This window comes from Protopterus annectens, chromosome 2.part1 (genome assembly GCF_019279795.1).
Source record: "Protopterus annectens isolate FY-2018-M chromosome 2.part1, PAN1.0, whole genome shotgun sequence".
Lineage (NCBI taxonomy): Eukaryota > Metazoa > Chordata > Ceratodontiformes > Protopteridae > Protopterus > Protopterus annectens.
In genome coordinates, this window is record NC_056729.1 from 1,691,757,593 (window position 1) to 1,691,782,433 (window position 24,841).

Genomic DNA, 24,841 nt, shown 5'->3' on the forward strand with positions numbered 1-24,841 from the left:
CGGGCTGACTGAGGGCTGCCTGCAGGCAACCGAAGTGTGATGACTGCAACAGTGAAACACGAAGAACATCAAATTACTGGCTGTACCTGCTGCATGTTTTATGTACTGTTATCTAGTATCTCACTACATCTCCCTGTCTCACCATTTTTCTTAGTCTCTAAGCCAACGGGATCTTTTCCATTTGAATTAGAGTCCTGCAACTTTCAAGCAACAACCCGATCTACCTGACACGTACCCTCCATCTGAACACTGACATAAGCAATGTACGTGTTACTCTAAAAAAATAGAGAGAGACTTATCTGCTTAATTAGTTTAATGCTTTGTGAATTCCTAATATAATTTGGCTTGCACACTGCTCAGACTGTTAGCTCTCCGGTATAGCAAGAAAAACGCAAGCCAGTTAACAGGATCCTCCTCACGCTATTCTTAGTTTAATCTCCAGAAGTACGGAACTGAAGTATATTCCCTACAAAAATTAAAGTTACTTGCAGGAAACAGGCTGTTCATAAGGTAAAATAGTAGGAAGTTTGCAGTCATCTGCTTTGTGGTTAGCCCCGCTATGCTCGGGCTCACTACTCACTCCTCACCATCCTACTAGGTACAGACTACCAAACCGCCTATGAAAAACAATACCTCCTCGCTATGACTACTCCAAAGCCCGGACCACAACTTCCCTACCCAGTTGCACTATCCCAAATAAATTAGACCTTAATATTCCAATTTACAACAAGCCATTTAACAATCACACAAATAAAGCTAAAGATTTACCTACCTCCACTAAAACTAGATGCTATCTATACTTAATTCTCAAATTAACCAAACTAATAGCATGTATCCAGGGTAAAATACTAAAGGATGGAGACATTCACCCAAACCCAGGCTCACTAATAAACGCCTGCAGAATCAACAATCCCCCTGTTCCCATCTACCTCCAGCAAAGAACCTTATCTAATCTCATGGTAATTCATCTGAACATTAGAAGCATTAAAAACAAACTACAGGACTTACATGCTCTCATAGCTACAGATTACCCAGACATTTTTGGTCTTTCAGAAACCTGGCTAAAACCTGCCACAGCAGACAATGAAATTCTCCCTCCAGGCTATAACATTCTTAGGTCGGACAGTATAGGGAAAAAGGGAGGAGGGGTAGCACATATATAAAAACACCCTTGAAATTATCAAAGTAGACCCTGACCTTCCCACATACGATAATGCAGAGATCAACCGCCAAAATTAAAATTAACAACAGGAAACATATCAATACTGTCTGTGGATACATTCCCCCAGGTAATAATATAGGTACCTTAGAAAGTATTCTCAATGGACTACCTAACTCTAATCCCCAAGAAACTATTATTCTACAGGATTTTAACACAGACTGGAACCTATGTTCCTCACAAACCCCAACCACCCACATTAACCTACATGGGTTCTCCCAACTAATAAAATCTCCCACTACATTTAATAAAAAGAACAACAAAGAAAGTGTTCCAGACTGGATACTCACTAACCAACAACCTCAGAACTACATCTTGGGAACAATCCCAGATGACTTAAGTGATCACCTCCCCATCTTTATCATAAAAAACAAAACTAATAAAATCCATCAGCCCATTTATCAGACAATCAGGAATAAAAAGAATTTCAGACCCTACAGCTTCCAATCTGATCTAATGTGTTGTAACTGGACCATACTCCACCATTTGCCATTAGATGAAGCTGTAAACTACTTTAATTCCACCTTTCTCTCTATCCTAGACTCACATGCACCCTCACATACTTCCAGAGCTAAACCTAAAACAGCACCTTGGCTTACTAAAAGTACCAAAATAAAAATTTCTGAAAGAAACTCAGCCTAGTCCAAACGGAGAACCACCAAATCTGTAACTGACCAGCTCTACTACAGGCAACTTAGGAATGACACAAATAGAGCTATTCTAAAAGACAAAAGAGATTACTTCCATAACCTAATAACTAAGCATCAAAATCAACCACACAGGTTTTGTGCAGGTATAAATAAAATATTAAGAACCTGGCAATGTTGCCACACCAACCCCCTCTTCTCCAGCAGGGACTAGCACTGATAATCTACCAGATACTTTCAATAACTAATTTACTGATACCATACTCACCCTAGCCAAACCGCATACAGACACCTCTACTGATGGTCTGGAACTAAATGTCACCAATGACGAGAAGAACTTTAGCTTAGAACCTGTCCCCACCAGTTACATTAGAAAACTCTTGACTAAACTTAAACCAACTACCCTTGCTGCTGACCGGCTCCCAGCTGAATACTTACAATTGGCAGCTGATGTCATTGCTATCCCTATCTTGATCCTAATAAATAGGACAATCACTGAAGCCACCATTCCCAGCATCTGGAAGGTATCACATGTCATACCTCTGCATAAAGGTGGAAACTCTTTAGAGTTATCCAACTACAGGCTCATAGCCATCCTCTCACCATTAGCCAAAATCATGGAAAAATGTATTCATAGCCAGCTTACACACCATCTAATCCAGAACAAACTTCTCACAAACTCACAACATGGCTTTAGACCCTATCAGAGCACCACAACAGCATTGCTATCATTCACAGAATCCATCAACCAGAAGAAGAAGAACGGTAAAATCTCATCTTTTTAGACCTTTCTAAAGCTTTCGATATGGTCAGTCATAACAAGCTAATACTCTCTCTTCGTAAACTTTCCATACATAATCATACTATCAACTGGTTTCAACATTACCTTCCAGGTAGAAATCAGGCAGTGATCTGGGCAAACAGACTCTCCACCCTTCTACCTGTTTCATTAGGAGTTCCACAAGGCTCCATATTAGGTCCTCTACTATTCTCAATCTTTGTTAATGATCTACAGCCAGCCACCCCTGAAGCTACCTGCATACAATACGCAGACGACTCTACTTTGCTCTGCTCAGCCAACTCCAGTTCAGGACCCAGAAAACATTTAACTTAGTTGAAAGCTGGTCCTCTAGCAGACATCTACTACTAAATGCTAACAAAACCAAGCTATTGCTGTTCTGCCCAACCCATTGCTCCCCTCAGGTCACCTTTAGAATCACATCTAACAACGGTACCATAATATCCCCTGATAGCAGCACCTAACTACTTGGGGTATTAACTGACAACAATCTGAAATTTGACCCTCATGTTAACCAAATAATTAAAAAAATAAATAAATAAAAAAACTGGGGTCACTATACAGAAACAAAGCCTTCTTAACCCCTTTGGCCAGAACCAACACAGCACGCACCCACCTACTTTCCACTCTCCTGTATGCCTCCCCCATTCTCACTAACCTCTCAAAAACCAAACTAAATAAATTAACTAACTGTCTGCTACAACCATATTGCTAGATTCGCTACAGGGTCTACCTATCGCACACATCACTGTCAAAATCTAAAACTACCAAAATGGCTCGAGTTCCCCAACCTACTACTCCACAATCACCTTACAATAGCCCATAGAATACTTAATCAATCAGACAGAGTTCCAGGAATACAACCTTAATTACCCCTTACACCAGTACCAGACCACCGAGATCTAATGATAAATTAATGTTAAAAACCTCTAAATCCTGCAGTCACGCCGGTGACTCAGTATTCTCCAGTTACATAGCAAAAACTTGGAACTCGCTCCCTCCTGCCTTAACCCTCGAACCCTCTCTAACACAATTTACGATTGCAGCAAAAAATGATTTCACCAACCACTGGATATATATACCTGCTCTAGCCCAAATTAATCTCTCTCCCTCAGTCTACCTCTCTAATATTCTCCTTGCTTTATATTTTTTTCTCATCATAATTTCTACTGGCATTTCTACTCCGATATTATATTGCTCCCTATACCTTACTACCCAAACTTACTCCCTAATTTTCTCCCAGCTTATTATCTCCTGCAATCTTTCTATGTATGAATTATCTGAACTGTTGGTATTATACTTTTAATACTACTTGTTAAATTAATAAGGCAAAGGCCTTCTGAAACCTACTTGGAAGCTCTGTGGTAATGCAAATTGAAATTGTTGTATAATTACTGCAGTATACTAGCTTTTGCCTAACAATACTGTGAGCACCGAGTGAAGAATGCTCCTTGGCAAGATGCAGATAAGAATCAAAAAGAATCCTTTGAAAGTGCTTTTAAACAAGGACAACTAACATGAAGATTTCACAGTAATACTTAGGCAATATAAATGGTGATCCAGTTTTGTGGCATAGAGTGAGGAAGCCTGGCTGTGACTTGGAAGATCCATGGCTGGGGGATGGAAAAGAGCAGCATTTTGCTTCTTCTCTTATTTCAAGGGGGACTGGTCACCACCATGGTTACATGCCACAGGGGGATTGGTTGTCACCATGGTTACACACCACAGGGAAACCTAATGGCTCAGTCCGAACTAAATGCAGGGAAACAAACTGACCCTTTCCCACCACCACAGATCCATAATGACATCACTGCATGTCAGACCAGATCCATAATAACATAACTGGAGGTCACACCAAGGGTGGGACAAAGCAAAGGATATAAATGAAAAAAAAAACGATCCAAACTGCCCTAGGATGACCGTTCCCATTTACCGGCTAGGATCAAGTCTTGCTATGTGGCTCTGGCCTTGGGAAATAAACATGTCACACTGATGGGTAACATGGGAAATGTCTCAAAGGAGTAGATGGGGACGGAAAAAATAATATACACATGTACAGTATCTTAAGCCTTTTTGTTATCTGCTAGCTATGGATTAAATTACTCACATCTTCAATCTACAGGTGGAAGGATCCAATAATTGTAGAAGTGACAACAGCAGCAAACACATGTATAGGCAAACTATTATCAAACTAGCAGAGTCAAATGCAAACCTGTGCATTCATCACAACATGTCTAATTACTGCTTACATCTGCAACTTGTTCTCTACTTTGATATCCCAAAGTCTTAACTTGCGACTACCCAGCTGACTGACCACACTATACAGCCATCTAATTTTCCAACAGTAAGAAATGAAACGCTGATTTTTGCAGAGAGACTGCATTCCCCTTTTCCCTGGCCTAATTCCCAAACACTACAACTTCTATGATGCGATAAATCTGGATTTGAGGGAGATGTGGCATTCCCTTTATTCTGACTTACGTCAACCTCAGAGTTACTGTATTTAATAAACATGAATGTAGGGAAATCCTCCTTATCTGGGGGGAGGCTTGGACAGCAAAATACTGTGGTCAGGCAGCTGGGTAGCAGTAATGTAGATGTTGGACAGTGTCAGGTATGTATTTACAGAGAAAGGCAAGTTTATAAACATTTACACCACTTCACTGCTAATATATGCACGCATTTAAAATAGTACTTACAATACAAATACAAAAAGGAAGCAAAAATAATAAAACAATGCAGGAACAAGCTCATTAAACAAAACAATACAGCACCAATGACCAGAATGCAGTGCTCGCATTTCATGCCAAATGTGGAATGGATGTACTTAAGAAAACAAAAAGGGGAAAACTCCAGCAACCTGCATCAGCCTCTGTTAGAGTTTCATTGTCATTCTCATGTTCTGTAAATTCTGTAGGAAGGCAAAGACAAGAAAACGGAGAGGGAAGGGACCATTTCATTAAGGAAATCATTTTAAAAATATGTCTACTGTACTACTGCACACCATCTATACAAGACCATTCCTAATACATTACCTGCTCAGAGATGTTCAGAAGTGCCTGTTCCATAAATGAATGAACATTCAATGTGTCTGCACATACTAACAACATCTCCAATAAAATGCACTGCAACTGGTTAAGGTCACAGAAGATTCATGTTTATTTCTCCAATATCATTGCAAAGCATCTCTGTCACTGTCTCAAGTCCAAATTAAAAGCACACTGTACATTAATGTGTAATGCAATACAAATTTCATAATAGTCACCCATGCTCCTGAAGTAAGATACAAGATTAGTAAGCATCAACTCCTATTCAAGGCTTATTATAGAGTGACAAAAGACATTGTGCCATCTATGAAAAGACGCATGCTCTTAATACATGTTTAATCCAATAGGACAGACCTATTCGGCTTTCCCCACAGTGGAGCAGAAACACAGTAACTAAAAGTGAACACCATCTTTAATATCAAGAAATTAAGTTCACAGAAAAGGTGAAGCAGAAAACCAAAACAATGTTGTTTTATTATTAATGTTATTAACTTTGAAAATGTCAAGTTTGGTGGTAATATCCATACTACCATTCATTTTAACTTTTTAAGTTTTACAACCTGTGGATTCTGCAGTTCCTATGTGAAAAATAAGGCAGCCAACTTGTAGGTTAGAAAACTACTTTGGAACTTTACTACATGCTTAGCAATAGAAAAAAATTGAGTATTGTGAAACCAAATCAGCTGGAAGACGAACATTGATGAGGAAGCTTCGACTTGTGTACCCCAAGACATAGTACAAAAAAACCCACAGTCTTTACATATACTAATAAATATAAATAAAATCTCCAACTAATGGAGTCAATAAAAAAACAATATATAAAAAGGTAATTTTAGCCCATCTCAGAAAGCTTGAACAAATGTACAAGACTTAAATCACATATGAGTTGGCAGCATTCTGGAGTATCCTCCGCCATTACATTTTAAAACACACCCCTGCAATCTTCACAAAATCTCCACTTACTTCTGAAAACGTCAGGTCTGTTGAAAAAAACCTTTCAAGCAGTTGAGACCCCAAGACTAAATGTATGTTATAACATTCGTCCAACAAGAACATAAGGCATTGATCACAATCAGGGTTATGAAGCCGAATCTAAGTACTGCAGTCTAAAACAAAGCCCCAAGACTGCATTATTAATCATTCGCAGATTAACATTCAAGACTATAACAACCTTCTGCATAATTCAAAAATGTCTGGATGCTACAAGAGGCTATGCTAGGTATTTGCTTCCTTAACTAACCGATTTATTAATAATTAATGCGCATTACATGAAACAGCAAGGGGCACACCTTAAGACTGATCATGTAGCATGCCCTGTAGTGGAAATATCAATCACCGTCATTTATTACACAAAATAATCTTGGTTTGTGTGCATTCTGATATATTACAGTATTGATGTAAAGACTGTGAAAATAATGACTTATTACTGAAAATACTTTTTAGAGATAAAAGCTTTTAAAACGGTGCAAACAATATTTATGTTTAACTTATGCTTATTAACTTGATTTTTCAGAAAATGCTCTGGAATCTAAGGAAGCATGCAGGCTGCTAGTGGTTTGACATTCCACACCTAAGAGGTGCTGATAAAGTTAATGGGGTATCACAAGTGGTATAAAGATTAGGCACAAAAAAAGCTAGTTAAATGGAGTAGATGCTTGGCCCCTGCCTACCTCGCAGACAACGAGGAACTGATTAGCAGCAGGGACACTGCAGAAGCTAGCAAGGAAAAGATGTGTGTGCACTCACACACACCACAGAAAGGTGGTGCTTGCACAGTCGTTGCACAGTCCCTGCACAACAGCTCCAATTAGCAGAAAAGACACTGGAAAATGCAAACCCACAAGAAGCAAGCATGCACTTTGGAGCGATGGGTGTGAGAAAGTGGTCACCCACACCGGGTTCAAAGTAGCAATCACTGTGCCATGCCTTGCTGCCAGTGAGGGGGAGTGTTTTAGGATAAAATCTCCTGACGCCTTCAGGATTACACCTGCTGTTCCAGAATACTGCTCATCCCAGTATTCTGGGACGGCAGGAGTCTGGAGGAAAACATTTTCTACTAGAGAACATGTGATGCATGGTCAAAAACAGTGGAAGGGGCAAAAAATTAAGAAAAATAATCATAACTATTCTAATGCATCACAGATTAACATCACAAATTATAAAAACAACCAATTATCAGTACAAAGTGAATTGTGGTGACTGGCAGGGTGAGGTGATTTAAGTCAGGAAGGTAACACTCATGGGATGAAATGCTCAGATGAATACATGGTCATGGACATGAATGAAAAAAAAAGTTTGATGTCTGCAAACCGTGGCATAGAGAATGGGAAGGGAACTGATTAGGCTGAAGGCCCAGAAGCACACACACTTGGGCTACATCCAAACCAAATGTAAATCACGGAATCTGGGAATCATAGTGGGCTGCGTCAAAGTACTATGGGTTTACTAACAGAGAAAATACAAGATGGCAATAAAGGAGGTCTAGGATACAGTGATGCACTGAAACAGATTGCCAGCAGAAAACAGAAAATGGTCAAACTTCTGCTCAAAGGTTTGATTCCCCAGAACCTGCAGCAGCCCGCAGGCCAACTCAACTCTGAATAAGTCTCTTAACCAGATATTGCTCCCAGGTTACCCCAGAACATGGACTTAGTGTACAGTGGACTTACCTGGTAGTTTTACGTTACTGTGGTGGTATTTCACAAATCTCATCTTTGCAAAGATATAAGCAACTGAGAAAGTCCCAGTGGAACCCATATGAAGGCAAGAAAAAACATTAGTCAAAACATGTACAAATTCTATGGATTTATCAGAAACATTCATTGCTTTAAGGGGGACACAGTTCAAGAAAACAGCATCTTTATAAAAACAAAATGGGGGTGGGTGGGGGTGGATCATGTGGCTTCTTCAGTGGCAGTAAAAGGATTATTTATGTTAAGGATAGAAAGAGAAACACCAAATATAATGATCTCATGTAGCTTTCATTCTTCCTCAATGTATTGCTCCCTTGGAGCATAAGCAGTGCTCCCTTCCGATGTCCCTTAGGTCTTCCTTGGAGCCTCCTACAAAAATAAGAAAAATGTCAGATCCTACATCCTGGGTTCCTAAGGCTTGGCCATTGGATCCTAGACCTTCTACAGCTGTCATAACCAACAGTCCAACTATTATTACCTCAGATCCTAAGCAGGATTCTATGTATCGGAGCACTACTCCAGAGTACTCCATGAAACCAATTTTTCCTACCCTGTCTTTGAGGTTGCTTCAAACACCCAAGAAGCACTGTAGGCCACCTTCAACTTCCTCCTTTAGGTCATCCAGGAGTTTGTTGGAAGCAGACGTGGATAGGATGATGCGAAAGCTTCTCAGAGCTCAGATCCAGATAGGGGTTGTACCAGATCCGCCCCCTACTGGATCCATGAGCAAACCTTCAACATCTACAGGCATTTTCTCCTTCTCAGATCTGTCCTACAGTTTTGGAGTCCCAGGATCCGAGACCCCCAAGGGGTCCAGTGCTGGTTCCAAGGAAAGCTTCTTTCCCAACTCCGACAATTTCCTTGACCATTTCTGCTCCGATATCGCCAGATTAGAATAGATCTTTGAGCCGAAGTGTGGGTGTTGGGTCTGTGGGGATGGGCTCAGCGCCTGGAGCCTCTGCCCTCGAGAGTTCGGATCCAATTCTGCCCCAGAGGCTCGGATCCGGGCAAGTTTCGGGTCTGCCTTCCTCTAAAGTTGCTGCTCCGACGATTTAGAATGAAATCAATAAGTGTTCAGCTAATTCCTGTGCCGGAACTCCCCCTCCCTTCTGAGACTTCACCTGAGCATCCCACAGAGGAGGTTCACCGGAAAAGAATGTAGTATTCAAAGTCCAAAGTATTCAGATCTAATGGCCAAGCTTTTGTAGAAGGCTCCAAGGAAGACCCGGGGGGGGGGGGCTTCGAAGAGGAGCGCTTCTTATGCTCCAATGGAGCCATGCATTGAGGAAGAAAGAAAATGGACAACACAGATGGCTAGATGCCAAGCAAGAACATAACTTCTAATTTTTTTCTAAGGCAGCAGTGGTTTAGACTTCAAACTTCAGGTGTGTGTGTGTGTGTGTGTTTTGGATATGAAGAAATAATCAGACAGGTATAAGCCAATCTTGGGGATTGTCTGCATAACACAACAACCTCCCTCTAGGATTAAAAGCATATCCAAAATGGACATGAGAGAAATAAACATCTGCTATACCAAGCAGTTTGCATCTGTCAACTGTCTCAGGTTTCATCTTTTGAAATCAAATGCACGTTTGTATACTCTACTTATTCTTTGATAAAGACAACAAGTCTAGCAACCTGCCTTCGCCCAGAATGATACCACAGTACAAGGACAAAATGACTAACTTCAACAATTGGCTAAGCTTCTGGTGTCATTCAAAGGGGATCCAGTATCTGTCTGCCTGGGACGACATGATCGACAGACCACGGATGCTTTGCCAGAGATGGTCTGCACCTGTCACCCTTGGGATTCAGGTTACTGGCCAAGGCTCTTGCCACCCATATAGTGCCTTTTTTAGGCAAAGTTCAAAGGACAAAATCACCACTGTAACAGTACAAGCATCCAAAATCTGAAGGTAATGCTACCCAATGCTAGAAGTCTAAACCTCAAAATGCACTCTCTCGAGGCACTCCTAAAAATGAAGAACATTGATATCTGTGCAGTAACTGAGACCTGGCTCAAGGCTCCAGAAAGCACCCCTGCAATACCAGGTTACAACTCTTACTGCACTTTTCGGCCACCAAACCAGGACCGAAACACTGGAGGTGGAGGAGTGTGCATATTAACCACGGATATTCACACCACCAGGCTAGTTCCCCAACACAATGTGTCGGAAATACTCCAGGTGCAACTAACACTAGGTAACACTGCAATCCAAATTGTAGCTTGCTACAGAGATCCCCCACCATGCCTGAAGATTCTCACTACACCTTTCTAAACATACTGGAAAATATTAAGATACTTGCAAATACCCTAATACTGGGTGATTTCAACTCTCCTGCCATTAACTGGGAAAACTACTCTTGTACCAACACCTTTGCCCAGTGGTTCTTGGAATTCATAAATTCCAATGCACTGGATCACTTAATCCATAGCCCCACCAGGGGCTCCAATATCCTAGACCTGGTCATTACCAACATGGGAAATCGATGCTCCACACCTATGGTCACCCCCCTCGTTGGTCAGGTCTGATGACCATAAGCTAATCACCCTTGACATCCAAATCCCTCCCCCAACCCCCAGTAAGGAAACCTCCATAAAAAACTTCTCCAAAGCCAACTTCATGCTACTCAAGTCAGAAGTGACAAACGTCAAGACACCTATGCAGACAGGAACTGAAAGTTCAACTGCTGAATCCTACACTAAGGCACTGTACGAGCACATCCACTCATGCATGAATCATGCTATTCCAAACAGAACCAGGATGCTCTCCTCCAAAACAAGGAAGCCAATCTGGTGGTCCCCTGCCATAAACAAACTTTACAAAAAAAGGAAGAAACAGTTGCAGAAAAGAGGAAAATCCCAGGATGCAAAAAACTCTCTTAACAGCCTCAGTAAGAAGCTGTGATCCCTCATAAAATCTTCCAAAGCTAGTTACGAAAATAAAATTGCCAAAGATTCTAAAGGCAACCACAAGGCATTCTATAGCTATGTCAAATATCTAAATGGCAATGCTCAGATATGCTCTGAGCTACAACTGAATAGCATTAAATATACTGATCCCAAGGATATTGCCAATATCCTGGCAGATTGATTCAGTGCCAACTTCACCCTCCTCTCGCCCCCAAAAGGGCCCATCTCAATACCGAACGAATGCCAAATTCCAGTAATAATGGCCACACAGGTAAAAACGCACTCTCCAAAGTTAAGAATACAGCATCCATGGGACCAGATGACATCCCGGGCCGTGTACTACATGAACTACAAAATGAACTGGCACCTCACCTAAGTGTCATGTTTAATCATAGCCTCACCTCAGGCTTTGTGCCCACTGAGTGGCGCACAGCTACAGTTATCCCACTCTACAAGGGGGGGGATTCACCTTGGATCCTGGGAACTACCGTCCCATCAGTCTGACGAGCCTGATCTGCAAGGCCATGGAACGCATTATCATGGAACTTATAAACAAAGACATTGGCAACCTTCAAACACTGGACCCCACCCAGTTTGGGTTTGTGAAAGGCTGATCTTGTCTCCTGAACCTGACTGCCTTCTTCGAATCAGTCTCTAGAGCTGTGGACGAGGGTATGGCGGTCCACACAGCCTATATGAACCTCGCCAAGGCCTTCGACACCATCCCCCACTCTGGAATCATAGATAAACTTACTAAGCTGGGCATTAATCCCTACGTCACTCGATGGGATGCCAACTGGCTAACTGACAGAACCCATGCTGTAAAAGTAGTAGACTCCAAATCCAGCTCCAGACAAGTGACAAGTGGAGTACCTCAGGGTTCAGTCCTGGGACTGCTCTTGTTTGGCATCTTCTTCTCTGAAGTACAGGACAACGCTAAGGGAATGTCGCATATCGTCTACTCAGAGGCGAACTCTGCTTAACATACAAGGTCATGTCAAACCCAGAGCTGTTGGGCATGCTACACTTAAAGAAAACCCAATCCCTCTGAGCCACATGCTCCAGGGATCTAAACCTTGTCATCACAATGAACAAAACATGCTGGAGGGATAGGTTCCTGACCCAGAGACTCCCCAGATTCTGGAACAGACTGCCCATACATGTCAAGCAGAGCGCCTCTTTGGCCCTCTTCAACAGGCACCTTGACGATTGGATGGGAGATGGGAAATTCACCCCGGGGATCACATCAGTTGCCCTTCTAGATAGGGGTCCAGGGAAGTAAATATTGTGGGAAGAAATAGCCAGGGAATTGTTATGGCTAGGCTTATATAGGCCTTAGGGCTGATAGCCTAGTACCAACCTATGAACCAATCATGAGTACAAACTTTCAGAAGTGACCCAAAAGTACACTGGAGGTGAACAAATTTAAATATGAAACTAGAAACCTTACAAATGTAAATCAGGTTATGTTGTTATCACACGCCAATGAAATTAATATGATTAAAAACAAAAATCAGGACTTCAAAGAAAGTCCAATTCTTGCACAACTATACTAAATGAAATACATTTCTATGTGAAAATGCAAAAATTAAGAAAAAAATACCAGGGATAGTATTTGGCAAATGCAAACAATGGAGTGGTAGTATGTGTCCAGGAAATCAAGGAGAGATCTAAAATCACCGAAAAACTAAAACTGTGTAAAAATTTACCATAACAGATGTTCAGTTAGATCACTATTGTAACAGTCCTTACTATTTGGCCTTTTTGCCACATGAAGGTCCAATGTCCAGCCCAACCTCAAGAGCTCTGCATTCTTCCTCCTCTAGGCCAAGCAGACTCCAGCACCTTAAGAATGTCAGTGGATTCCATCTAAAAAACAGACATCTACCATACCATTTTAGAGTCTTCCTGCAAAGAAGACAGCAAGGTATCCACACAGCAGAGCCCAAAGCAGAGTCTTAAGGATCCTAGCCATTTAGTAATCCATACAGTCAATCTCTGGATCACACATGGAGATATAAAGTTCCCCAGGTCTGTTTAAATCTGAGCTGACCTGAGGTACTAACAAGAATGAAAGAGGAAGGGATGGCTGCATACAGATAGGTACCCAATCTAAGACCAGATACTCCAAAAAAGTAGGAAGGAATGGTGGAAGGGAACCAGTACTGCAGCAGTGATCTGCTCAAGCATCTACTATTAAGGGTAAGTTGTTATGTAACTATACCATGTTCTTCATACACATCACTTCTGCTGTAGTCTTTACTAATGGGACAACTGCCTAAGTAAAGGTGGTGGATAGACTTTTCATATGTTGCAACAAGCCCTGCAAAATGCCTTTAGTATACCAATCCCTTGCCCTAAAAGGGAATGTTTAGTCTTTAGTGTTTGAAAAAAAAACTGTGGCTTAGAGACCAGCTAGCTACCTCTAGAACAGCAGCCTGTGCACATACACTCATGCGTGTATTGTGCCATCCCAAACAGAACCAAGATGCACTGCACTCCTCCAAAAAAAGGAAGCCAATCTGGTGGTTCCCTGCCATAAACAAACTATACAACAGAAGGAAGAAACTGTTGCAGAAAAGAAGAAAATCCCAGGATGCAAAAAACTCCCTTGTCAGTCTCAGTAAGAAGCCGAGAGCTCTCATAAAATCCTCCAAAGCTAGTTACGAAAATAAAATTGCCAAAGATTCCAAAGACAAATACAAGGCATTCTATAGTTATGTCAAGAATCTAAATGGCAATGCTCAGATCTGCTCTGAGCTACAACAGAATGGCATTAAATATACTGATCCCAAGGATATTGGCAATATCCTGGCAGATCGATTTAGTGCCAACTTCACCCCCTAAAGGGCCCATCTCAATACCAAAAGATTGCCAAATTCCAGTAATCACGGCCACACAGGTAGAAACCACACCTCCAAAGCTAAGAATACAGCATCCATGGGACCAGATGACATCCCGGGCTGTGTACTACATGAACTACAAAATGAACTGGCACCTCACCAAAGTGTCATGTTTAATCATAGCCTCACCTCAGGCTTCGTGCCCACTGAGTGGCGCACAGCTACAGTTATCCCACTCCACAAGGGGGGATCCAACTACTGTCCCATCAGTCTGACGAGCCTGATCTGCAAAGGCATGGAACACATTATCATGAAACATATAAACAGAGACATTGGCAACCCTCAAACACTGGACCCCACCCAGTTTAGGTTCGTGAAGGGCCGATCTTGTCTCCTGAACCTGACTTCTTCTAATCAGTCTCCAGAGCTGTGGACGAAGGTAAGGCGGTCTACACAGCCTATCTGGACCTCACCAAGGCCTTCGACACCATCCCTCACTCTGGAATCATAGATAAACTTACTAAGCTGGGCATAAATCCCTACGTCATTCGATGGGTTGCCAACTGGGTTACTGACAGAACCCAGACTGTAAAAGTAGCTGACTGCAAATACTGCTCCAGACAAGTGGAGTACCTCAGGGTTCAGTCCTGGGACTGCTCTTGTTTGGCATCTACTTCTCTGAAGTACAGGCCAACACTAAGAGACTCTGGCTAACAAAGTTCGCAGATGACTGCAAACTGGGAGCAATTACTGAATCCCCAAATGATGTGGATATTCTACAAAATGGCCTTACAGAAACAGATGCTTGGTGCCAGAGCCATGGGCTGAAGCCTAATGCCAAGAAATGTATAGTTATCCCCTTTGGGAAAAAACATGTACCCATGAATTACCACATAGGAGGCAGTACACCAAACACCGAAAGTTTAATGAGAGACTTAGGGACACAGGTGGACTGTCGTTTCACCTTCGACAACCACATAGCTACAACAGTCAGGAAATCCTTCTATGTGGCACACCTCATCACTAAGGGCTTTTCATCCAGAAAAAAGGAGGTCATTGTCCCACTGTACTCATCCCTCATTACACTCATTATAGAGTACAACACCCCGTTTGGTATGTACCTCATAAGACATCTGCAACAGCTGGAAAGGCAGCAGAAATACCTCACTAAAAGAATCACAGGCCTAAAGCAGATGCCCTATGCTGGCTGTCTAAAAAAAACTCCAGCTATACCCTGTGGCATATCATCTACTCAGAGGCGATCTCTGCTTAACATACAAGGCCATGTCAAACCCTGAGCTGTTGGACATGCCACATTTAAAGAAATCCCAATCCCTCATAGCCACACACTCCAGGGATCTAAACCTTGTCATCACAATGAACAAAACATGCTGGAGGGATAGGTTCCTGACCCAGAGACTCCCCATACTCTGGAATAGACTGCCCATACATGTCAAGCAGAGTGCCTCCTTGGCCCTCTTCAAAAGGAACCTTGACGATTAGATGGGAGATAGGAAATTCACCCCGGGGATCACGTCAGTCGCCCTGCTAGACAGGGGTCCAGGAAAGTAAATCTTGTGGGAAGAAATATCCAGGGAACTGTTATGGCTAGGGTTGTATAGGCCCTTGGGCCGATAGCCTAGTACCAACCTATGAATCACCACAGTAGTCAGGAAATTCTTCTATGTGGCACACCTCATCACAAAAGGGTTCTCATCAAGGAAAAAAGAGGTCATTGGTCCCCTCTACTTGACACTCATTAGACCCATTATAGAGTACAAAGCCCCTTTTGGAATGTATCTCACAAGACATCTGCAGCAGCTGGAAAGTCTACAGAAGTACCTTAAACAGATGTCCTACACTGACCGTCTCAAAAAACTCCAGCTTTACTCCATAGCATATCGCCTACTCTGAGGTGATCTCTGCCTAACATATAACACTATATCAAACCCAGAGCTGTTGGACATGCTACACCTAAAGAAATCCCAATCCCTCCAAGCTACACGCTCTAGGGACCTAAACTTTGTCACCACAACAAACAGGACATGCTGGAGGGATAGATTCCTGTCCCAGAAACTTCCCCATATTCTGGAGCAAGCTACCCATCTATGTCAAGCAAAGTTCCTCATTAGCACTCTTCAAGAAAAATCCTGATAAGTGGATGGGAAATAGGAAAAACACCCCGGGGATCACTTCTGTGGCTCTGCTCGACAGGGGCAAAGGAAAATAACTTTCTTGGGTGGCATAAGCCAGGGAACCTTGTTGGCTAGGCTTACTTAGGCCCTTGGGCCGATAGGTTCATAGGTAGGTACTAGGCTACGAACCTATACTTCCCTCAGAGAGGCCATAGTAGTCCCAGCACCCCCTAGTGCTCTATGTTGCTATGGTTCCTTCCAACCTTTTATCATGACAAGAATAACACAGCATAATTCAGTCTGCCAGCCACACAAACAAAACTGTTTGCTTGTAAAGAATAGCTGTGTAAAATCTTACCACAACCATAGATGTACTTCTCTTCTATGTTGCAGTATTCTTTACATACGGGAAGTCATCTGCCCAAGCAACCCATTAACTGAGCCAGCATACAACAGCTTTTAGCTACTGCAGGTAAGTGCGACATCACACGCATGTGCTGAAAATGTCAGCCATAAAAGGACATCTGTAAGTACAATCCTCAGAATTGAAATGACCCAGTAGAAACACCAGAGCAAAGGACAAATAATCCGCCATCCAAGAAAAAAGCAAGTTGTAGGGGGGAGGAGAGAGGGATAGAATACTGCAACATAGAAGAGAGGGACATCTATGGTTATGGTAAGATTTTACATAACTATTCTATGTCCTTCTATTCAATGCTGCAGTACTCTTTACATATGGGAGGATACCAAAGCATAGTAAGAACCCTGGGAGTAGGAAGGCACAGAGGAGCTTTCTACAAAGCCATGGAGAATGGCTCTAGCAAACCCTGCCCGAGATCTAGAAATGCTATCCAACTTGTAACGTTTGGTGAAAGTATGAAGAGAAGACAAAGTACAGCCTCTAAAATAGTGTTAGCATCCAGGCCAAGAATGCACCTAAGGAAGCCACAGACCTAGTGCAGTGAGCCTTAACGGGACCACGAAGAGTCTTACCATGAAAGTCTTAAAACAAAATTCCCTTAGAAATCCAAGAAGAAAACTTTCTGTTTAGAGACAGGCAAACTCAGAGCCATGGGATGAAAAGAAAAACAGCCGATCAGACTTCCTGATAGCCTTAGTCTTATCCAAACAAAATCTAAGCTGTCTATGCACATCCCGGGTGTGTAAAATCCTCTCAATGGAGGATTGAGGAGAAGGGAAGAAAGTGGGCAATTGAACGGATTGATTAAGAGACAACTCATTCACCGCCCTGGGCATAAAGGAGGGATTAGTAAGCAAAGCTACCCAATTCTCATGAAAAATAAGAAAAGGTGGAGAAGCCATCCAAGCCTGAATCTCAGAAATCATCCTAGCAGAGGTTAAAGCTAGCAAATGAACTGTTTTCCAGGAACAAAATGTTAAGGAAGCTGAGACTGTAGGTTCAAAAGGGGGTACAGTAAGATTCACTAAGACATGCTTCAAATCCAAAGGGGGTGGAACTGGTTTCCTGGGAGGCCTAATATGAAGGATGCCTTTAAGAAAAGTTTAACTTCCAATCTGGAAGCCAAAGGTGGAGATAATGGCAGACAGAAATGTCTGACAAGTGAACTTTCACTAAAGAATAACCCAAACCAATCTTGAGTAACTCACACAAATAAGAAACAAGTCCTGGAACATCTCCTGAAAATGGACTCAGATTTCGAGAAAGAAATCAAATTGGAAATCTCTTCTATTTGGATAAGTAAGATTTCCTAGTACTGGGTTTCCTGGCCTCCTGCAGAATCCTAAACACGTCCTCTGAAAAAAGGTGTCTGAAAGGAATCAAAAAGTATATCACCCACAAAGTCAGTTGCAAGGTTGACAGATGTGGAAGTAGTAGATCCCTTGTCCTGTGTGAGAAGGTCCACTCTGTCAGATAAGTTATGATGACTGCCCTTGGGTAAATGCAGAAGATGGAACCAATGCTGTCTTGGCAAAAAGGAAGTCACCAGCAAGATTTTTGGTTTGTCCTGCTGAATTTTGAACAGGACTTTTTGAATGAAAGGAAGGGGGGAGGATGCATACAGAACCATCCTGTTTCATGAGCAACAGAAGGCGTCCATCTTCCAAGCCAGATGATGTGGGACTCTGGCACAAAACAGAGTCTGTTTAGAGAGGAGGCAAAAAGATCCGGTAGAGGAGTACCCCACCAATGGACCAAGTCCAGAAGCACATCCCTGTGAAGCACCCATTCATGGGATTGAGTCATGGACCTGTTTAGTGCGTCTGCCACAACGTTTTGGGTGGATGGGATGTAAACCGCTTGAAGAGAAATATTGTATTGAACTGCCAAATCCTATGTCATGAGAGCTAACCTGCAAAGAAGGTAAGACTTTGTCACCCCACTGCTTACTGACATGCCAAATGACTGTGGTGTTGTCTGTAAACACTTCAGATCGCCTGGATAAAAGAAAATATGAAAAGTCTGTAGTCACAATAACAGCCCTCATTTCCTTGCTGCTGATATGCTATTTCCTTTGTGAAAGACCAGAGACCCTGCAGAGTTGGCTGGGGCAGATGAAGTAGTAGTCCTGGATTCAGATAAAATTGTTGACTCTACCAAATAAGCTCAGATTTTAGGTATGGGAGAAGAGCAATCACAAACTCCAGAGGGTGAGCAAATTGATTTTAGGTGCCAGTGAAATTTCCTCATGTGGAGATTTGCAAGGGGCAGCATGGGTATTGTGGATGCCATAAACCTTAGAAGTCTCAGAAACTCCCTGGCTGTAATGGAGGGAAGCGGCACCAGGCTTTCGAAGAAGGAAGTGAGGGACAGAATTTTTTTTCTGGTGGAAGAAAAGACATCATAAGGTCTGTTCTGAACCTGCACCCTAGAAAGACGATTGCGATCTTGTGATAAGGAAAGAAAAGATTTTTTTTTTTTTTTTTTTAATTTATAGTAAACCCCAGACTTTTTTTTACAGGAGAGAAATGGCAAACTGGAGATTTAGATTAAACTGTTCTGATTGAGAAGCCAGAAAAAAAAGATCGTCCAGGTATGGGTATACCTGAATTTCCTTGACCCTGAGGAAAGAAATCACAGGGGTGAAGCATTTTGTGAATACCCCTGCGGCAGCTGAAAGTCCAAAAGGCAAGGTAGAGAATTGAAAGTGCAAAGGAGCCACAGAGAAACATAAAAATTTCCTGTAAACAGGACGGATAGGTATGTGAAGGTGGGCATCCTTGACATCTAGAGAAGCCACACAAGACTGAGGAGGAATCAAAGCAAACAAAGTCGGTAAAGACAGCATGCAGAAAGCTGGTAGTTTTAGGAAAGTTAAGAGGGACAGGTCCAGAATTGGTCTCCAAGGACCATCCTTTCTAAGGATAAGAAACATTCTTGAGTAAAACCCCCTGCCTTTCTGGTCCATTGGCACATGTTGAATTATGCCTTGAGAAAGTAATTCCATTAGGATCTGTGGAAACAATGTAAACTGCTTTTTAGGGGGCTGTGGAACACTCATGAAGGGAGTAAGATTTTTCCAAGTCATGAAATATCCTTGTTGGATAACAAAAACAACCCAGGAATCCTGAGTTATACTTGCCCAAGCTCGAAAAGAAAGGGATAGACAAAGAGATAGAGAAGTAAGATTTGGAAGAAGTTGGTAGTCATACTGTACTTTGCCTGGCTGGAAAGGGCTGCTGGGATGAAAGGCCAGAACCATTATCTTCGGCTGTGGAGGTTTTCTTGCAGTCTTTTTAGATCTGGAAGAAGATGGGCGTGTCTATCTCCCAACAGTTATCCCACTCCACAAAGGGGGAGCCACCACTTATCCCGGGAACTATCGACCTATTATCCTGATGAGCCTGGTCTGAAAGGCCATGGAACGTATCATCATGGAACTCATAAACAAAGATATTGGTAACCTCCAAACTCTGGATCCCGCCCAGCTCGGGTTTGTGAAAGGCAGATCATGCCTCCTGAACCTGATCGACTTCTTTGTGGCAGTCACCAAAGCCGTAGATGAGGGTAAGGTGGTTCACACAGCCTATCTTGACCTCGCCAAGACTTTCAACACTATCCCCCATTCTGGAATTATAGCTAAACTCACTAAACTAGGTATAAATCCCAACGTCACAAGATGGGTTGCCAACTGGCTCACTGACAGAACCCACACTGTAAAAGTTGCAGACTCCAAATCTGACCTCAAAGCAGTGACAAGTGGAGTACCACAGGGTTCCGTCCTGGGACCTCTCCTGTTTGGTATTTACTTCTCTGAAGTACAGGCTAACACAGAAGGCCTCTGGCTAATGAAGTTCGCAGATGACTGAAAACTAGGAGCCATAGTCAAGTCCCCAAATGATGTGGACATCCTACAGAAAGGCCTTACTGAGACAGATGCCTGGTGTCAAGAGCCATGGCCTCAAGCTCAATGCCAAAAAGTGCAGTGTCATCCCCTTTGGTAAAAACTCTGTACCCATGAACTACCACATAGGCAGCAATCTACTTAACACCGAATGCATAAGAGACCTTGGGACCCAGGTGGACAGTAGTCTCTCCTTTGATAGTCACATCGCCACAGTAGTCAGGAAGTCCTTCTACGTGGCACACCTCATCATAAAAGGGTTCTCATCCAGGAAAAAAGAGGTCATTGTTCCCCTCTACTCGTCACTCATTAGACCCATTATAGAGTACAATGCCCCTTTTGGAATGTACCTCACAAGACATCTGCAGCAGCTGGAAAGGCCACAGAAGTACCTCACAAATAGGATTACTGGCCTCAAATAAATGCCCTACACTGACCGCCTCAAAAAACTCCAGCTTTACTCCGTAGCATATCGCCTACTCCAAGGTGACCTCTGCCTAACATACAAAGCTATGTCAAACCCAGAGCTGTTGGACATGCTACACCTAAAGAAATCCCAATCCCTCTGAGCTACAAGCTCTAGGGACCTAAACCTTGTCACCACAATAAACAGGACACGCTGGAGGGATAGATTCCTGTCCCAGAGACTTCCTATACTCTTGTCGAGCTACCCATCTATGTCAAGCAAAGTTCTTCATTAGCACTTTTCAAGAAAAATCTTGATGAGTGGATGGAAAGTAGGAAATATACCTCGGGGATCACTTCTTTGTCTCTGCTGGACAGTGGCACAGGAAAATAACTTTTTGGGTGGCGTAAGCTATGGAACCCTTGCTGGCTAGGCTTAAGTAGGCCCTTGGGCCGATAGCCTAGTACCTACCTATGAACAATGGAAGTCTGCGAACATTTCTGTGGAATTTTGGAACAGGGGAAACAAAAAAGCTGCTTCAAATCTTAAGGTTCCTTTCTCTTCTCTTGTAAGGGCTTAAATAAACCTGCAGCTGCAGAACCAAGAAAGAGCAGAGGTGCAGCCATCAATTTTACTCTGCTGTCATCAGGCAAAAGCTGAAGCCCCAACCAAGAGCATCTTCTAAGGACAGAGCCAGAAGCAGCTGTTCTAGAGGATTCTTCAACTGCATCATAACTGCATTTAATGGAGTGTCTAGCCACTTGTGAAGAAGCTGCTAACAGAGACATAACCTAATTTTTTAGGTCAGAGTCTGGAAGCTGAGAAAGAGCTTGACAGGCCTGTGAAAGCAGGGCCAATGCATACTTGAACAGGTGTGTTTGATAACTTATAGCTCTGATAGCCAAAGGGAAGAAGTATACACTTTCTTACCAAGTCCTTATCTGAAGAAAGAAGCTTTGAAGAAGGTGACAAACTAGAGGACCTGTCTGAAGCAATGGATACTACAGATGGATTACCAAAAGGACACATATACAGGAATGTGCAGTCACCAGACACCTTGCAGAACCTGCAAAAATTAACAAACCTGCAGTTCAAAGACCTCACCAAGCCAGGAAACACAGGAATACGACAAATAAAACCTTTTAATTTATTGTAAAAATAATAAAAAACGTGGGTCTGATGAAGTTTACACATGTTAAATGAAAGCGCTCATGTATACTTTTTTTATTTTTACAATAAATTAAAAAGTATTTGTCGTATTCCTGTGTTTCCTGGCTTGGGGAGGCCTTTGAACTGCCGGCTTATTTTTGCTTGTTCATTTTTTGGTTTCTATTATTAGTTTACCTTGTAGAACCTGTCTGGCCTTTTAGGAGCAAGAGCCTGTGAATCAGGGGTCTTAGAAGTAGATGAAAAAGTGTCCAAAAATGCTGGCAAAACAGGAGGCACAGCAGAAGGAGAGAGAGTTTCCATTTGTAAAAGGTCATCATACCTTTTTTGCTCTTCTGAGATCTGTCACCATTCCCATTTTAAAAAAAAAATCTCTCATTTTGTTAATGGTCTCCCCAAAAGAAATCTCTTCTACCAGGGAATCTACTCCATTGGACTCCTTCCCTGGAAAAGCATATTCTAAAGGGGAAGTTACTTGTGTAGAGTATAACAAGGAATCCTCATCAGAAGAAGAATCATTATAATCAGGTTAATTCTTGTTCCCAAACCCTTTTAACAGGAAAGGATGCGAAAGAAGGAACAGAAACAGGAGTGGAAGGTTTTAGAGCCATCAAAGCCTTAATCAGCCCCTGAGAATGTATCCCAGTCGCACTGTGGAAAGGAAGGGGCATGAGAATGTTTAGTTTTTTATTTTTTCTTAACATGCATTTCTGCATGATGAGTACAAGACGACCCAACATAAACCTGGCTTCTATGGCTGACTCTGGAATCTATTCCCCAACTGGAGTAAGAGGTACGTCCCTGGGACCTTCCAGCACAATAAGCCGTGGTTTCCCTTCTCCATCTGAAATTAGAAGTTATGTACCTACCATAACGTTCCATGTTAGTTGTCTTCTCTCGCCTTCTTTCTTGCTGGATGGGTTCGGAGCCGATCCTCGGCTCCGACTCGGCACTTGCTTTAGCTCGAGAACTCCTTTTACCAGCTCGAGGCAACCCTATATCCCATGATGCAAGGCGGAACTACCTCAGATCTCGTTTGGCAGCCAACATACCCTGCTAAAGGTTATCCTAACCAAATTAGGAACAAAGTTTCCTAAAAGAAGTCCTCATAACAAAGATCCAGAGGAAACAAATAGGAACTCTTCAAGCTCTGTCCAGGCCAGGGGGAAGGAGGGAGGGACGCAAGAAAGAAGGCGAGAGAAGACAACTAACATGGAACATTATGGTAGGTACATAACTTCTAAATGTTAAGTTGTCAATCTCGCCTTCATTCTTGCTGGATGGGACCACGTCCCTAGCACCTGTATCCCGGGTGGCTCAATGGAACAGACTCTTGAGAACTGTGGAACCAAAACTGGCCCTATCTCTGGAGGCCAAATCCAACTTGTAATGAGAAACAAAGGTATGAGGCGTGGCCCAAGTAGCTGCTGCACAAATGGTATCAATGGGAAGTCTATCCTGAAAAGCTGCAGAAGTGGATAGACTCCTGGTCGAGTGTGCTTTTGGCTTAGAAGGTAGTTGTTTGCCTCTGAGAGAGTACACATAGGAAATGGTGGAAGTCAACCATCTGGATAAGGTCACTTTAGAAACTGGAAGACCTAACCTGTTTTCTGCATAAGAGACAAACAATTGGTCCGATTTTCTAATTTGTTTAGTCCTATGCAAGTAGTACCTGAGCTGACAATGGACATCCAAAAAATGCAATTTCTGTTCAGCTCTGTCAGAATAGTTAGGGAAAAAGACTGGTAATTCTATAGATTGGTTAATATTGGTTTGAGATACAACCTTGGGGAGAAAGGAAGGGTTAGTTCTTAACGATACCCTGTCCTTATGAAAAACCAAATAAGGTGAACGAATACAGAGAGCTTGAATCTCGGAAACCCTTCTAGCAGAAGTGACAGCCAGTAAAAATATAGTTTTCCACGTCAATAACTTCAAAGAACATGAAGCAGACGGTTCGAAAGGAGGTAATATCAAGGATGCTAACATTAAGTTTAGATCCCATTGCGGAGGAGGATGCTTTATAGGTGGTTTTAGGAGAAAAACTCCTCTCAAAAAGGCCTTGCATAATCTATGAGACATGATGTTATTGTCATGCAAGCCAACATGATACTTGGAAATGGCAGCCAGTTGTACTTTGACTGTAGAGGACGAGGATCCCGAATGAAAAACTTCCGCTAGGAAATCTAAAACAGAATGTACGGGAGCAGTAAACGGATCAATATTTCTGGAGTTTGCCCAAATCGAAAACCGTCGCCACTTGCTAGCATAAATAGTCCTAGTGGACGACTTCAAAGAAGACACTAAAATGTCTCTGACTGAGTCAGAAATCATTGGTAGCCTGGCTAGGGAAGGAAGTGGAGCAACCAAGCAGTGAGGTTGAGAGAATGAATGGTCCGGAGCTGCAGACCCGAGTGGTGGATGAAGAGATCCGGAACTGGGTCCAGATGCCAGGGCTGCACCAGAAGGTGACAATGCAGAGACGGAAACCAAATTTGTCGAGGCCAATAAGGGGCAATGAGGATCAACTTGGCTCTCAAAACGGTGGCTTTCTGAATGACTTGTGGAATCAATGGAAAAGGAGGAAAAGCATAAGGAAGTCCCGAGGCCAATCCTGGGTTAGAGAGTCTCCCAGGGGTTGGCCTG

The 24,841-nt window shown here is 42.6% G+C and overlaps 1 protein-coding gene across 1 annotated transcript in view; it reads right to left on the minus strand.

The window, feature by feature from the left end:
- CLSTN1 (calsyntenin 1) overlaps positions 1-24,841 on the minus strand; it is a gene marked incomplete in the record, with an annotated part of 1,072,885 nt that overhangs the window by 510,335 nt on the left and 537,709 nt on the right. Inside the window, 1 exon segment of the mRNA XM_044063129.1 lies at positions 5,526-5,576. Coding sequence (XP_043919064.1) covers positions 5,526-5,576 — 51 coding nt within the window.